Below are 15,257 nucleotides of genomic sequence, written 5' to 3' on the forward strand. Positions count from 1 at the left end.
TTAAATTTACAAAAAACAAACAAAATAAACATTTATGCTCTTGGAATCAGTATATTTCACCCTCCTTTTATGTTGTGGGTCAAATTCACCTGTTTTAAAGTTATTTTTTTTTTAGAACAGTTGAAGGTTTTTTTTTTGCATGAAACTTTTTCTATTTGTCTTAATAGACAAGGTCTACCTATAAATTGAAAATTGTTCATTACACATTTATGTTAATATGTTTGATTAACTTAATTACATAAAATTTATCGTAAACTTCTGAGAAATAAAACACACAAAATGAAACTTCTACAGGTCTGACGGATTCATAAGAAATCTGCTGAGTAAGCAGTAACGTAACATCGGTATGCTGAATTGACGGGTAAGCCAGATTTTCAGAACACCTGCAATCAAGTTGAAGAGTAAAAAGGGTGAAAAAAAAAAGTTCAATTCTATTTGTTTCCTTGCAACTATGAGACATTTCTCACCACACAGATACATGCACACAAGATACCAAAGAAGTACCTTGTCTCATAAAAAAAAGATTTCTGACGCATCAAAAAACATCCTTCCATTGACTTTCTTCCAAGAGATGTGTTTTATTGCTTGTTCCAAAGAACATCATGCCGTGCTCTTTTTAGATTGTGCTTTACAAACATCCAGGATAGCTAATCGGTAATGCTGACACCAACCACTCAAATTAAAACGAGAAATTAAGTATAAGTTCTGCTGCATTTTACGCAAATGAGACTTTAAGCAAATGTAGAACCAACACAAAGGCAATCAGAGTAAAACAATGTTGATCTTAAATGAGATTATTACTTAATATGATATTCACTTACAGAAACCATGTACACATATGGCTGATTGTTCCTTACATGAAATGGGCAAATTTAAACACTGAATGAAAACTGTTAGTACATCAATATATTAATATCTTTTTAAGCATTTACAAATTACAGAAAATTCATCTCTTAAAGCCATATATTCTTCAAACCAGTCCCATCACTATCAGCCAAACAAACCTCATAAAACAGGATGAGAACATCTAGTTATTTCATACATCTGAGTCTATAGCGGTATAACTGGGTACATTCAGCAAGGGGTAAATGTAAAGGATCTATTTTAAATGACGTTGAGGTTGAGTTGTAGTTATTCTTTAAAATAATGTAGAACTTGCAGTGCTTTAAGGGGGTAAAAACAGGAACACAGTGGACTTCACTCCTTCGGGACGCGGAAGTTGTCTTTTTCTTTCCGAAGGCTTCTCATGGTTTCAATGGGATCGGTCTGCTTCACGTGGTCTTGAACAGATTTCTCTCTAAAACAAAACATCAAAATGAATGAGTGAGTTTGGAAAAAAAAAAACCCTCTTTATTTAGTTTTAAATAAACTCCAATCCTCTAATTAAACAAGTGCCCAGTCAGGCTGCACATACTTCACTCTCATAAAGGGATTAAATGTAAATTCATCTGCCAAAGTGGACGGGATAGTTGGCTCTCCATCGCTGCACTTCTCCTGCAAAAAAAAACAAAAAAAAACAAAAAAGCAAACACACAAGCTCTTAATCTTTACAAAGATTTGGATTTTTTTTTAGACATCTGATTGAAGCAATGGCACAAAAGTCCAGTACCTTTGCCCATGCAAGCTTCTTCTGAATGACTTCATTTTGCGGTTCAACATGGCGTGCAAATTTCAGATTGCTGACCGTGTACTCATGGCCACAATAAACACGCTGTAAAGAAAAACAGAAGTTAGGTTCCTCCTGTGATAACAACTAGAAACTATCAGGTTATGTTGTAAACACACACACAAAAAAACAACAGATTATGATCTTTTATTGCTTCAATTATTCTACTTTTGAAGATTCTATGGGGGGGAAAAAAAAATCAACAAATTTATGTTTTAAAATACAACAGTGTGCAATTATCATGTATATGCATGATAATTGCAAAAAAACAGATGGGATCTGTTTTTCAGATTCAGATTTGTTTTTGTAATTACAATTTCTAACATAAACTTTTAAAAATAGTGCATTATTTTTTTATTTTAGTTCCACAGTTATGAACAACTACTTTGCGTCAGGTTATCATATAAAATCCCAAGTAAATACACAAATATTTGATTCACATGGTGCTACATTTACCGTTTCGGGAGGAAGACGTCCCAGGATTTCTATCAAGGCTTTGTACATCTGCTCTGCCGTACCCTCGAAGAATTTACCACAGCCGGCCACAAACAACGTGTCACCTGCATGTAGAAAAAAGGAGAGAGATGCAACTTACATTGCATTTAAACAGAACACGTGAGAAGGGTCATAGCATTTGCAAACCTGTGAAAACAGCAGGTGGCTCAGAGCTGCTTTCTTTAGTCACATAGTAACAGATGTGGCCGGTTGTGTGACAGGGTGTGAACAGGCATTTCACACTGAGTGATCCAAGCTTTTAAAAAAAATAAAAATAAATAAATAAAAAGGTGAGCTCTTTAGCCGGGCAGAGCTTACTGTAGTATTATAATAAGGAAAGAACAATGCTACACTCTTACCTTGAAGGTATTTGAGTGGGAAACTTTCTTCGTTATCGCATCAACTCTGTCATCTCCTCCGTAGACCTTCAGCCCTGGCATCAGCTTCACCATCTTCTCATTTCCACCTGCGTGATCCCTGCAAGAGCAGAAGAAGAGGCGCGCTGCAGGTATAAAACATGTATGGATGGATAAAGCCTGAACTGTGCGAGGCCGGTACATGTTTGCATCTGGGTTAAAGTCGTTAATGCTAAACGTTAATACGAAGCATACCAGTGGTGATGGGTGGTCAGAACGGTTGTGAGTTTAACGCCGTGCTTTCTGACTGCTTCCACAACCTGATGAAGGCAGAAAAAGAACTGATGTCATGTTATGTTAGAGAGTAAGGCTATGTTAGTGGTGCAAAAACGACTGGTGAGAGCTAAAATGGGATTCATTCGTGCTGTGAATCAAGCAAGGAGAGACTGATGGTGGAGGCTTTGCGTGTCAGGTCGAGTCACCTGCTGTGAAGAAGATTTTAAGTAAAAGGAGTTTGTGTCAATAGAGCCTTGAATGTCTTCAAAAATACTGAGAATACGAGGTCTTTACATTATACACTGCATAGGCCGGGAATGACCATCTCCAGTCCTAAATATCCAGCATCCCCCTTGTTTAACACATCTAAAAAAAAAAAAAAAAAAACGAAAAAAAAAACCCCTGAAAAATAAGAGACTGAAAAAATAAAATCCATACCATATGATTGGTCTATTAACAGGCCTGTTAATGGTCTGTTAAATCGCAAGAAAATAAAAATAAAAATTATAGCACTGAGGTTAGTGTGCTATAATAAAAATATAATATAACACTAATATAATAGTGTGTATAATAAAAATAATATACACTGACATTAATTCAGTCCTTAAAGCAGTAGTGTTTAAGGAAAGACACATAAAAAAAAAAAAAAAACAGAGTTGAACACTCTCAGCCAAGAAAAACAAAATCTTACTTATTTATCATCTACCAATTTCTACTGCCTCATCTGCTGTAGGGTGGAAGAGGGCTGGGTCTAGAGTCTGTCTGTGTTGTCATAGGGTGAGAGGTGGAGAACGTCACAGGACAAACAGAAAGGCACAAGGCAAACAGCCATGCACACTCGCTTCTTAAGTTAATCTAAAACTAGGTATTAAATCAACATATCTGCAGCTGGTGGTCAGGGTGATTAATGGTTCTCCAAGTTATCTGAAGTTAGTTCAAACTTTCTCTTTGGACTTTGGATGCTTTTCCATTCATTTTCTGTTCATTCTTTTGTCCCCAAAATAAAAGTGTTCCAAGGTCAAATTTAAAATGCGTTTTGAAGCAGATGTGTTCATATCAATGAGTCTGCAGTTGCCGTTTTTACTCCAATCACTTGACTGACTGAGTCATCCTCTCAAAATCCCTTCAGTTTCGCAAGTTGCAGAAATTCCCATCTCATGTTTGATTCACCACGAGAGAAGAAGTTCTCGAGTTCCAACAGAAATCTACTAATACTATAAATAAAATGGATTTTCAAAGACAAGGTATGCAAAACCAACATAAAACCAGCGTATGCTGCTATACAAAAACTTTACCTACGCATTTAATTTGCCATCATAAGTACAGACCTTTATTGGCTCCACTGGATCAACAATGGCAGCTTCTTTTGACTCTTCATCGATCAGCAGATACATGTAGTTGTCACTGAGCGCTGGCAGAAGTTCGACCCTCATGTTGGCTTGTTGGACCAGGTGGGATTTCCTCACCGTGCTGTGAAGGAGAGCGGCTGTCTGGGCTTTCACTTCCACAGATGCTTCATGGAAGGACACAAACATGTGTTGATAGAAACACTCTGAGGTTCACTTTATACCTATTATTGTGACCGCAGTTTGCTCATTAAAACGTTTTATGCTATTAAGAGTAAAAGCATACGGACGGCGCGTTGACGACCCTAAAATTAAACGTTAGCTTTAACACAATCGGGTTTTGTTTTTGTTTTGTTTTTTCAGTTAATATTTGAACATCAGTTACAACTTTATTATATCCGATTTTATAAATAAGCATGGTAACAGCAACAATACAAAAACAGGCCAGCTGTATTCACTCGCCTCACTGGGGACACAAACGTAAACACAATACCAACATATAAGTACGTGACATCGAACTTAATCAGGCTAACATGTTAGCCAACTGTAAAACATTTCGGACATACCAAACTTTAACGCTGTAGCTGCTCCTATCAGAGTGCAGGCACTCCCCACAAGTGACTTGATTAACATTACAGTTACTGCAACCTTATCACGGCTGAACTAACCAGAAAAGTTTGGTTTTGGTTCAGTTCCGCCTCCGCCTTCTTATCAACGCCATCCTCCCTAGACATTACCAATCAAATCTTGAAGGCATTTTGTTTAAATAATGGTAATCAGTCAATACGTATGCATTTGATCAACACTTGCCATTTATTTTGTTTGCGTGACAAACATTTATGTGACAAACATTTACGTGATAAACAGATCAAATGTGAAAATTAATGGTTTCGATCTCAAGTTTTATTTATTTATAGGTTTCCTCTGGCTTGCCGTAGGTTGATTATCAAGTTCTTTGGCATAGATACAGGCGCGTTAGACGCTGCATAATCTCCTGGCTGAGACGTCGCCGCCATATTGTGAGTGTCAGAGTTAACCCAATAAGTCCTAAACTTATGTTTTTATTATTATGTAATATTTGTGTCAGTGTACTTGTTTTTGTTATATTCAGTTTAATTTGTTCATTTTCATTTCATTGAATCTTTTTTATTTTATCTTACTGATTTATTTATTTATTCTAATCACCTTAAAATTGTTTGTAAATGTACCATAACTCAAAATAACCCTGTATGGATAAAAGGGGGTAGAAAATGATGTAGATATAGATGAATAGACAGAAAAAACCGATTCACAAATATATAAATTGACTGATGCAGAGAGAATAGATGTGAGGAGAAATGGATGGATAGTGTATTTTCATAAACAAATTATTTTGATTTCCAGATAGTGTGCATATATTATTGAATTTGGGCTGCATGGTTTAATAGCTAGCATCGCTGTCTTGAAACAAGAAGATTTTGGGTTCAAGTCCTGGCCTGTTCTCTATATTCTCTTTGGATAATATGATCCTCTCAGTCCATATATGCGTGTGTCTTGTGTTGACCTGCAATGTACTGGGGACCTTTCCAGTGTGTACCCAACCTTGTACAGACATAGATAACAGATGGGTGGATTATTGAATTTACTGAATGAACTGAAATTCTCTTTCAAAGGCAAACATGCCACTGGTAATATGGCGGACGTGCTGAAGCATCGTCTGCTCGGGTAAACGAGGCCAGAGCGGCATCTCATTCCTCTATGTCTATGGCTTTATTTAAGGTCGGTCAAAGTTTCCAGAGCTGACCTGCTCGTAGCGCCACAAACTACACTCACTAAGCTAAAGTTTGCCCACGATGGCAGTGCGGAATATTTCTCGGTTCTGGGAATGGGGACGGAAGATAATTTGCGTGGGGAGAAACTACGCAGACCACGCGAAAGAGCTTAAAAACGCCATTCCTAGAGAGCCTGTCCTGTTCCTGAAACCGCCATCTGCGTATGTGAGAGAGGGCTCCCCCATCCTGGTGCCTCTGTACAGCAGCAACCTGCACCACGAGGTGGAGTTAGGGGTGGTCATCGGCAAAGGGGGTACAGCCATTCCCCAGTCAGCCGCCATGGAGCACGTAGCGGGGTACGCGCTGTGCTTGGACATGACAGCCCGGGACATCCAGGACGAGTGTAAGTCCAAGGGTCTGCCCTGGACCCTGGCCAAGGCCTTCAACACCTCCTGCCCTGTCAGCGACTTCATCCCTAAAGATCGCATCCCCGACCCGGGGAACGTCAAGCTCTGGCTGAAGGTGAACGACCAGCTTCGGCAGAGCGGCTGCACCTCGCAGATGATCTTCTCGGTCCCCTATCTGATCAGCTACATCAGCGAATTCATCAGCCTGGAAGAGGGGGATCTCATCCTGACCGGGACCCCTAAAGGGGTCTCCGCCGTGCAGGAGCACGATGAGCTGCAGGCTGGCATCGAGGACGTAGTTACTATGAATTTCAAAGTGGAGAGACCGGACCACTAGGAGGAAGAAATGCACAAGCTGACTGAGAGAAACCAGCAGATGGCAGCACTGAGCAGCACTAACCCTACCTATGATTATTTTTCCCTAATCGGGATTTGATTGATTTAGAGGTGGCTGCGTGATCAGGGTAATCTAAGCCTGACTCTTATTATTTTCTATTATTTTGTATTGTTAACTGAACCCAAATCTGCGTCATGGATATAAAAATCTTTTAATGGAAGATGTATCAGCAGGGATTTAAAAATGTTGACAAATACTTTGATAAAGTGCTTTAAAGATTAAATATCTGAAATTTAACTATAAGTAAAATTCTTTTTTTTGTACACGTGATTCCTTTTCTGATTCTAAGATTGTTTTCTTTTTTTAATTTTAAAAAATGTTGATTTTTGTGGCATGAAATTATTTTAGGTATTCCTTTAAGTCACTTCGATACATTTCCATTCCTCCAACTAATTTGATGCTACATTTCTAGAAAATATAAAATGTGCTCATTTTTACAGTTAAAATTAATTAAGACTGACACTCTGTCCAGCTTTCTAATCCTACTATCAGACAAAGATTTTAAGAGAAGTGGCAAAATTCACCTTTAAAGCGACAAAATTGTGGCTAAAGATGTTAGTAAAGTATGGACAGTCTCCAGATTTCATTCTTACAGTACATGCGTAGTGAGAGCTGAGGCTCCGAGGTGCCAAACTGCTGCCAAAACCCATGAAGGATTACAGGATGGATAAAGGAGTGGGCCAAAATTCCTGATGTGTGCAAACCTGGTGACCAACTATAAAAACATCTTACTGCTACGCTTGCCAATTAAAAAAAAATCCTCAAAGCCAAGTGCTAACCCATGTTTTGTTGGGAATCAATCACCCTCTTTCACTAAGTGGCATTCAAATCAATTTGAACTTCTATGAAATGTACTTTTTTCAGATCTTTGGTTAATCCTTGGTAAATGCTTGTTTTTGTTTCTTTGCAAGTGAGCCAACTAACAAAATCAAACCCTCACTGCATTTCCAGAAATTTCTGTTTGGCTTTCATCTTCATTTTTGTAAAATGGCTGTATAGGTAAAGGATTTTTGTTGTTGTTGTTGTTGTTGTTGTTTTAAGGACACCTGTTAGGAAATTACCCTCTTTGCTTGTGGTTAAGGTTGGAAAAGTTTTTACTGTATTCTGGATTTGCTGAGATCAGCTTTCCTGCAGCGGTTGGATTAAATCACACTCAACCCTCTGCTCAAAGTGAGAAAAACAATGCCAACACGTAACAAATTACCAGCAACGCCTCAGTGCTTAAATAGCAATATTGATGTGTGCCTCTAACATAACATAACCACATTGTTGAGAGGTGCCTTTTAGCAGCTTTCCCAGGTTCGGGCGCTGTTCTCCCACGGGCTTCTCTCTTTTCAACATCAAACAAAGTCTCTATGAACCTGTCCCAGGCTCCTTTGCTGTAACCCGAGTCAGAAAACATCATCATGCCTCACCTGTAGGGCATGTTGTCTGGAAGACTCACCTCGTCGGGGAACACATGTGTCCGTCATTCCAACATTTATCACAAAATTTAATAAGAGCTGGGAGCTGGGAAGCATATCCACAGACCAGTTTCCCCCCCCACCACAGAGTAAGAGTGGAGCTTTGTGTCACTTATGTTCACAGCAGATGTTGTCTTTTATGAGATATGAATCATACAACTCCTCTTCTTTTGTGTGACTGCAGGTATTACCTTCTCCCGGCTATTAACAAAGGCTTCAAAGCCAGAGCCCGGCTCTGATTTAACGCTCACCACATTAACCGGGGATGTTGTCATCAAGCCCCGGCCCAAAAAGGTATATTTGACTCTTCTGAGGGCAGCCTGGATTACACGGAGACCACAGGTTTCCGATCTCACACAAGCCAACGGTGACGTCAGCCTGGAGAAAGCAGAGCCAAACCGTGGCGCTGCCAGGGGAATGAAGACATTAGAGGACATTTTCACACACCTGTCAGCGTAGCTTTGGTACCGTGTCCCTGCATGAGTTATTGTTGAGGATCAAACAATCCCAAGACAGGGTTTTAACAGAGGTAAAAAAAATAAATAAATGAATTATTTTAATACCTGAAAAAGTATACCTTCCATAAAAACTAAATACAATTAATATTAAAATAAAGAAAAAAAAATAATTCATTTGAAGAAACAAAATATAGATATAGTACCATAACAATAAATAAATATTAATATAAATACAATCCATAAATATTATGAATATAAATAAACTTATGGCTTAAACTTATGTAAATATAAAACAGTAAATATATAAATATTCCTATAAGTAAAAAAAAAAAAACTAAGCGAAAGTTAAAGAGGATTTAACTACACATGACTACTACATAGTTATCAACAATGTAACTCTTAAACCGTTTCCCTTCCCTACAATAGATCATAAATAGAGCAATATATCGGGACATGATCTGAAATGATCTGAAACGCGCATTTTATTTATAATATAAGACGGGGCATCCCCAGAATCAGAACCAATCATTAAGAAGCAGATTTTAGGTTTTATGCTCCAATAATCTGGATCAAACTTCCAGAAAACAGCAAAGTGAGGCCAACAAACACTAAGGCCAAACACGCGTCTGTTTAGAGTCGCCTTCGATTAATAATAAATGGAACATGGATCAATTCTCCTCAAAAGTAAAATGTTCCATTATTCGTCTAATATAAGCTCAAAAACCCTGACAAAGACGCACGACTTAATGTTATTTTGACGAAATTCAATGTTACCTTATGTGAACTTAAACGATTAAAATAAATCCATTAATGACACTTGACACTGTCCGTTCTTTTGCAGAAGAAGGCCTCTCCCCCCACTGGAAGGAAGAATCAAAGTGCTTTGCTGTCTGGCAGTCTGCATCTTGTCTGTCTGCATTTTCGGAATGGCAATTTGTGATGCCTGGCTTTGCGTGCTGCTCCGAATGCCACCAGACGGGTCTGTGGCGTGGCTATTCTGAGGACACAACCACCAACACTCAGAAGTTTAGGAGGCTCTGAGTCAGAGAGGACATGAGACATCACAGGGAATCACGCTCACAGGGTTTAGCAAATTGGCTTAATTTGTTATTTTGCACACACGCAGAAGGGCTATCTTGCATGTCAGGACCGTAAATGTGTTATTGCAGCACGTTAACCACATGCCCACTGTTTTCTTCTAATGTATCCTGAAATTTTGACAGGCTGTAACTGATATTCATGCATAATTACCATTCTTTGCAGAAAATAAAAAAAATATCCACATCCTTTGAAATTTTTCACGCTGCGTCATTCCACAAACATTAAAAAAAAAAAAAAACCCAGGTTGGAAATTAGAACCACTGTTCACTATTACAACTTCATGTCTGCTAACTTATGTCACTACCTCCTTCAAACATCTGAAGACTGACAGTTTTTGCCCGATGATCCAGTTTATGTTGTGCCTCGCAAAACTATTCATACCCCTTTGAACTTTTTCTTTCCTTTTCATGTTACAGCAGTAAACTTTAATGTGTTTTAGTGTCAGTAAAAGCACTGAAAACTGTGTTTTGCCTTCACATTCAGCCTCTGTGAGTCAGCACTTTGAGGAGCCACATTCTTGCAGCCACATGTCTTTCAGACGAGATTGACCCATCCTTCCCTTTTAAACAGCTCAGGTTCAGGGTGATTAGATGGAGAGCGTTAGTAAACATGAGTTTTCAGGTCTTACCGCTGATGCTTGGTTGGATTTATGTTCGAGCTCTGACTTGATCGCACACGATTTAAGCCATTCCATTTGAGCTCTCGTTGTTTTGGGGTTTGTTGTCCTGCTTTTGCTGTTGTTAAGAAGTTTTCCTCCAGTATTGTCCCACATTCAGCTCCATCTTCCCCTGAACTCTGACTTCCCACATAACAAAATAAAAAATAAAACATCAGCTGTGGTTGCCAGAATTTTGCTGGTACCTATCTCCAGCAAATGTTCTGGATGAGAGGCTGGGTACAGCCTGGACAGGTTGCCAGGGCAACACAGAGACAGGATGAACAACCATATACACCAAAGGAGAATTTGGAGAGAGACCAATTCACCTGTGGGAGGAAGCTGGAGTACCTGGATAGAACCCATGCATGCACAGGGAGAACATGCAAACTCCCTACAGAAAGACCCTGGGCTGGGAATTGAACCCAGGACCTTCTTGCTGCAAGGCAACAGTGCTACCAACAGCGCCACTGTGCAGCCCTGTATTTGGTATAGTCCAGTAAATTCTGATAACCACAGTTGCCGGTATTTTACTGTAACTTGGAGAAGTTTTTTTTTCTTTAAAAAAACAAACAAAGTGTGTACTCTTTGATCCTAATGATGCTGCTGGTTCGGTACTGTTCACCAACAAACCCCAGGGGCAAAAAGCTGCATTTCTTCAGATCAAATTGCACAAATAAAGACTTTATTCATTAATTAGGTGACTTCTAAAGATGATCAATTTGATTATTTTGAGGTATTAGTGGAAAGGGTGTGGGGTTATATTAGTATGCCACACTTTTTAGTCTGTTGGTCAAAATCCAAAATAAAACACATTGATGAACATTTTTAAAAAGTGTAAGAAGCAGGAATAGTTTTGAAAGCTGGTGAAGTTATTTCACTAGTCATTAAATACCGTGGTTCTATAATTACACAAATGAGGACTTTGACAAATAAAATAATAAAATAAAAAAATGTATGCATTAAACACTGGTGCATAACTTTTTTGGTTTAGTTAACAGAGATGCAGGTGAGTTATTTTAGGGGAACATGTTATGGTTTTATTGGCTAAATATGAGGCACTTTATTTTGCTCAAATGTGGCCACAGCCAAATGAAAATGAAAGACCTTCCAAAAGCATTTCCACAGATTTTTATTTTTAGTGTGAAAGCTTTCCCTCTACTTGGCAGCAGCGTCTCCATTCATACCTCGTAAACTGACTGGAAGCATGTCTGTGAATTTTCATCCTCCATCTTTTCCTAATCAAGGCCCCAGAAGCAGACAAGAGTTGGCACTTTAAAAGCTAAAAAAAAAAAAAAAAGAAAAAAACTGCGGAGGTCTTTCCAGAAGCAAGTGTGTCCAGAAAAACAATTTTATGAAACGATGCAATAAAATTCTCTAAGCCCATACTTGAGTTCCTGTTTTCGCTGAACTGCTGTGACCAAAAAATCTTTCCAGCTCAAGTCGCTCGCTCGTCAAATAAACTTGGAGTCCCAGGATTTAACAAGATAGCAGTGGTCCACGATCGTGAAGAAGAAACTAAATCCTAATAGGTCTTACTAAATAAAAGGAGATTATGATGTGCTTTTCTTTCTTGGAAACCTAATATTTTTTTCCTACTTTTAAACTTAATGTGTTTTATTTCTCTGGTTGGCTTTGTAATGCTTTTTTCTATCCAATTTCCTGGGTCAACAGCTGGATGAGTAGTAAGGTTTAGAAACCATTCTGAGCTATGAAATCATAATGGATTTATGGGAATCACCTGTATTTTTAAAAAGATTTTTAAAAAAAGACAGAGAGAGAGAGACGAACAGCAGTGTGATGGAGCTGCTTGTGAAGAAGCACAGAGTGACTTCATGTAAAAATAAAGGTAAGATTGCATGAAATTGATTTAAGCTTCAAGTAGTTAGGGTAAAACCTGAAGTCTAAATTGGATTATGTATTTGTACATGTGACTCAATAAACCATCTGAATGGGGTTGCCACCGCCCAAACACCCACTGACTACATGACAATGGGCAACACATCAGACTCATTCTTTTCTTACCCAACCACTCAAGCTGCCCACTGACATCATAGCGCTCTGAGCAGTGAGCCATATTGCCTCCATCACAGCAGGCCACTACTTGCCTGTCCTTGAACTCAGCTGAATTTCTCACATAATTAAAAGTGTTTAGTGAAAGCTGTAGATTATCCTAAGTGCCACGATGTTGTGCTGATTTAGGGAAAGCTTACTTCTGGGGATTACCCTTTAAGGACATTAATGTCTTTTCCAGATGGCAAAATGAGTGTATCTGTTCATGCCGGCTGCTGGGCTGGCACAGAACAGCTCTATCAGCACGCTGCGTAATTACTACAGAGTAGCAAAACCCTTCAAGAGGGACATTAGAGTTGGATATTTAAAGTTTTAGTGCGGGTCTTTAAAAACTAAAGCCTGGAATAGCAACAAAACAGAAATCCTGACTGAAATTTACAGAGGCAGGAGGTGCTGAGCGTGTGACGTGTGTGACGTGTGTGACGTGTGCGTTTTTATGAAACTCATAAATAAAACACGTCGTTTCATTCGCAACCCAGACATTTCCACACAAAAAAGAAGCTTAGTCTTTTTTTTTTTTTTTTCTTTTGTTTTGTTCAATCAAAAGCGTGGGGTAGGTTTTGATTTTCCACTGGGCTCCTGTCCCTGGTTGTTTCACCAGTGAAGATGCTTGTTTCTTTTTTAACCTTACAAGCCACTACATCTTGATTGAAAAGAGCTCTGTTGTTAATTCTGAGCCCACAAAGAAAGAAGCAGGGGTTTCTGTGTGAGCTCACATCTTCTGTAATTAAAGGCCACAACACACGCAGGCCTTAAACTGTACATGTGGCCTCCATTGTGGGGGGAATAAAAAGGACCATGTGATTTCTCTTTAATGACGCCACGACAAACAGTTAAAGTTAAGAAATCAATCTGGAACGGAGCAAAATTACACCGTATATAAAACATTAAGTACCTGTTGAATATTTAGCATGCTGGTTTTGCTAAAAACGAATAAATCCAGAATGAGGGAGAGATGTATTCAAACCACAATACCCTTCTCATTATTCAACAGAACTTTAACTTTAAAAAAAACAAAAAACTTTAATTGCATTTTAAAAAGTCACACCATTATAATTGTTAACCAGTTTTTGGTATATTTTCACAGGTGTATTTTTTTTAACAGTTCATGCTTTTTGTGAGGAGTGGCTGAAAGGCCTTTGCCATCACCTTTAATCTTTAACTCTCTTTACAAATTTTCTCTCAGATTCAAGTGAGGACCGTGGTTGTCTCAATTTAGAACATGTTTAATTCCTGTTGACAAACGCAACACGTTGTAGCAGATGTGGCTAAAGTTACTTTTTTGGAAAGTAAGTTTTAGCACAAAAAACCTTTATGAAGTTAAAAAAAATGCAGGTGAACTGTTGTGATATGAGAAAAGTGAATACTACAGAGCTCAAACACTAAAAATGTCAGGCACTCTGCTGCTACTAAAACCCTTTAAGTTGCACATCTTTGGGGGTTTAACAGTGATCATTTGATGCAGCGCTGCTAAAAACAATTGTCCTCTGCGTCCTGTAATTCTCTGACGGATAAAATCTTGACCCGTTACTGAGTGTTTTCCGGTTTTGAGGAGAATTCCGGCATGGTTTCTGGTAAAACAGTCTTGGTTCATTACATCCTGTTATTCCTTTCCTAATGAATGAAAACAGGATCGTTGGTTTCTCTATGGGGACACAGCTGCAGTGCCAGTGCCACATGACTTACCCAGTTCAAGGCTGGGAAAGACCTCCGTACCGAGTCAGACTCGCACACACTAATGAAAACCAGTTCATTTATTTTGATTGGAACGCAGCGAAATTCTGTGCTTCATTTGGACAAATCCCTCCTACTTTCTCCGGAGCATGGCACGTTTTGGAGAAGTGCCTGTGCCAATCTTTATCCTTCAAGCTATTTCCACAAAACTGGGCTTCCAAAACACAAAAAAACACAAAAACATTCATACCAATGTGCCACACTGTTTAGGACTTTCAGGACCAAATTCAAAACCACTTGCATCTCACCTCACAAGCAAAGAATGTGATTTTGTTTGTATTTGTTTTGTGAAGGACCAAAGCAAAACACACTTGTAAATCAACTCACCATCAACTCCAGCGCTTCAAAACTCGAGGCGAGTATAGACGATGGGCGGATAGATGTATACTTACTTGATCAGTTAATTAACAGCAAATCGATTCTACATGAAGCAAAACTAGCTCAGAATAATGTTGAAATCAGGAAGGAATTGTTTAAATGACTAAAATTTATATTAAGAAAAGTCCAAATCAAAAGATTAGCTTTAATTTTTTTTTTTTTTTTTGCTAAATGTTTAGATAAAAATGTTCTGTGATGTTTGTGTGTGTTTGCTTTCCAACTTGCTGCTCACTGTTCTCACTCAACAGCCTTCAAAGGCAACGTTTTATTTCTCTTCAGGGAGCAAAAAAAAAAAAGTTTTTATACTTTGTTTCACAATCCAGCTGAAGTTACCTTCAGTGTTGGCCTTTTCAGCCTTGTTAGCACCAAACCAGTGGTTTATTTAGCAAAACAGAAGAATGGCAATGAATGAGATTGATGATCAGATGTAGTTGGTGGTAAAGCTCATCCGATTGTAGTACGATAAAGAAAAATAGTGAGACTGTAAGTAGCAGTAGTGATGTTGCCTCTCTGAGTCTGTCTTGCGTTTCCTGCACATTTCCCAGACAAACTCTAACTATAGTGCTGTTATTATAAGTAGAGTTTTTACATTTTAGTTACTGAATTGCCCGTCAGTGTTGAGAAAAGCATTACATCTCTGCATGTTCCCTTTTACCTTATGAAGAATGGGTTTTTCCTCATTTTCACTGGGGAGGAAGCTA

The 15,257-nt window shown here is 38.6% G+C and overlaps 2 protein-coding genes and 1 long non-coding RNA gene across 4 annotated transcripts; 2 read left to right on the forward strand and 1 right to left on the reverse strand.

The window, feature by feature from the left end:
- Positions 1-553: 553 nt before the first annotated feature.
- LOC106957330 (hydroxyacylglutathione hydrolase, mitochondrial-like) lies at positions 554-4,888 on the reverse strand. 2 transcript variants are annotated; one of them, XM_015048639.1, is made up of 9 exons: positions 4,808-4,888; positions 4,122-4,306; positions 2,773-2,837; positions 2,521-2,638; positions 2,309-2,417; positions 2,123-2,226; positions 1,610-1,711; positions 1,415-1,494; positions 554-1,297 (listed from the first exon to the last, which is right to left on the reverse strand). In XM_015048639.1, exons 2-9 carry the CDS (start codon positions 4,224-4,226, stop codon positions 1,198-1,200), a joined length of 783 nt encoding a protein of 260 aa, XP_014904125.1. In that variant the 5' UTR covers positions 4,227-4,306; positions 4,808-4,888; the 3' UTR covers positions 554-1,197. The 2 variants fall into 2 exon arrangements, with proteins under 2 accessions (XP_014904125.1, XP_014904117.1); XM_015048631.1 differs by having other exon boundaries at positions 4,706-4,862.
- LOC106957351 (uncharacterized) lies at positions 2,583-9,890 on the forward strand. The gene is made up of 2 exons (XR_001426935.1): positions 2,583-2,669; positions 9,457-9,890. It is a non-coding gene; the product is annotated as an uncharacterized LOC106957351 (long non-coding RNA).
- On the forward strand, positions 5,742-6,957 carry fahd1 (fumarylacetoacetate hydrolase domain containing 1). Its single transcript, XM_015048646.1, has one exon. It carries the CDS (start codon positions 5,972-5,974, stop codon positions 6,632-6,634), a length of 663 nt encoding a protein of 220 aa, XP_014904132.1. The 5' UTR covers positions 5,742-5,971; the 3' UTR covers positions 6,635-6,957.
- Positions 9,891-15,257: the final 5,367 nt, after the last annotated feature.

Source organism: Poecilia latipinna, unplaced genomic scaffold, assembly GCF_001443285.1.
Source record: "Poecilia latipinna isolate Pla-1442-1.1 unplaced genomic scaffold, P_latipinna-1.0 Scaffold42, whole genome shotgun sequence".
Taxonomy (NCBI): Eukaryota; Metazoa; Chordata; class Actinopteri; order Cyprinodontiformes; family Poeciliidae; genus Poecilia; species Poecilia latipinna.

What these genes read in the sequence shown, in the direction of transcription:
- LOC106957330 (XM_015048631.1), bottom strand. Translation starts at nt 4,772, where the DNA reads ATGTTAATCAAGTCACTTGTGGGGAGTGCCTGCACTCTGATAGGAGCA. An exon ending in ATCCAGTGGAGCCAATAAAG is followed by an intron (nt 2,838 to 4,121) that starts GTCTGTACTTAT and finishes TGCCTTCATCAG; the next exon opens with GTTGTGGAAGCAGTCAGAAA. An exon ending in CCCACTCAAATACCTTCAAG is followed by an intron (nt 2,418 to 2,520) that starts GTAAGAGTGTAG and finishes TTTTTTTAAAAG; the next exon opens with CTTGGATCACTCAGTGTGAA.
- fahd1 (XM_015048646.1), top strand. Translation starts at nt 5,972, where the DNA reads ATGGCAGTGCGGAATATTTCTCGGTTCTGGGAATGGGGACGGAAGATA.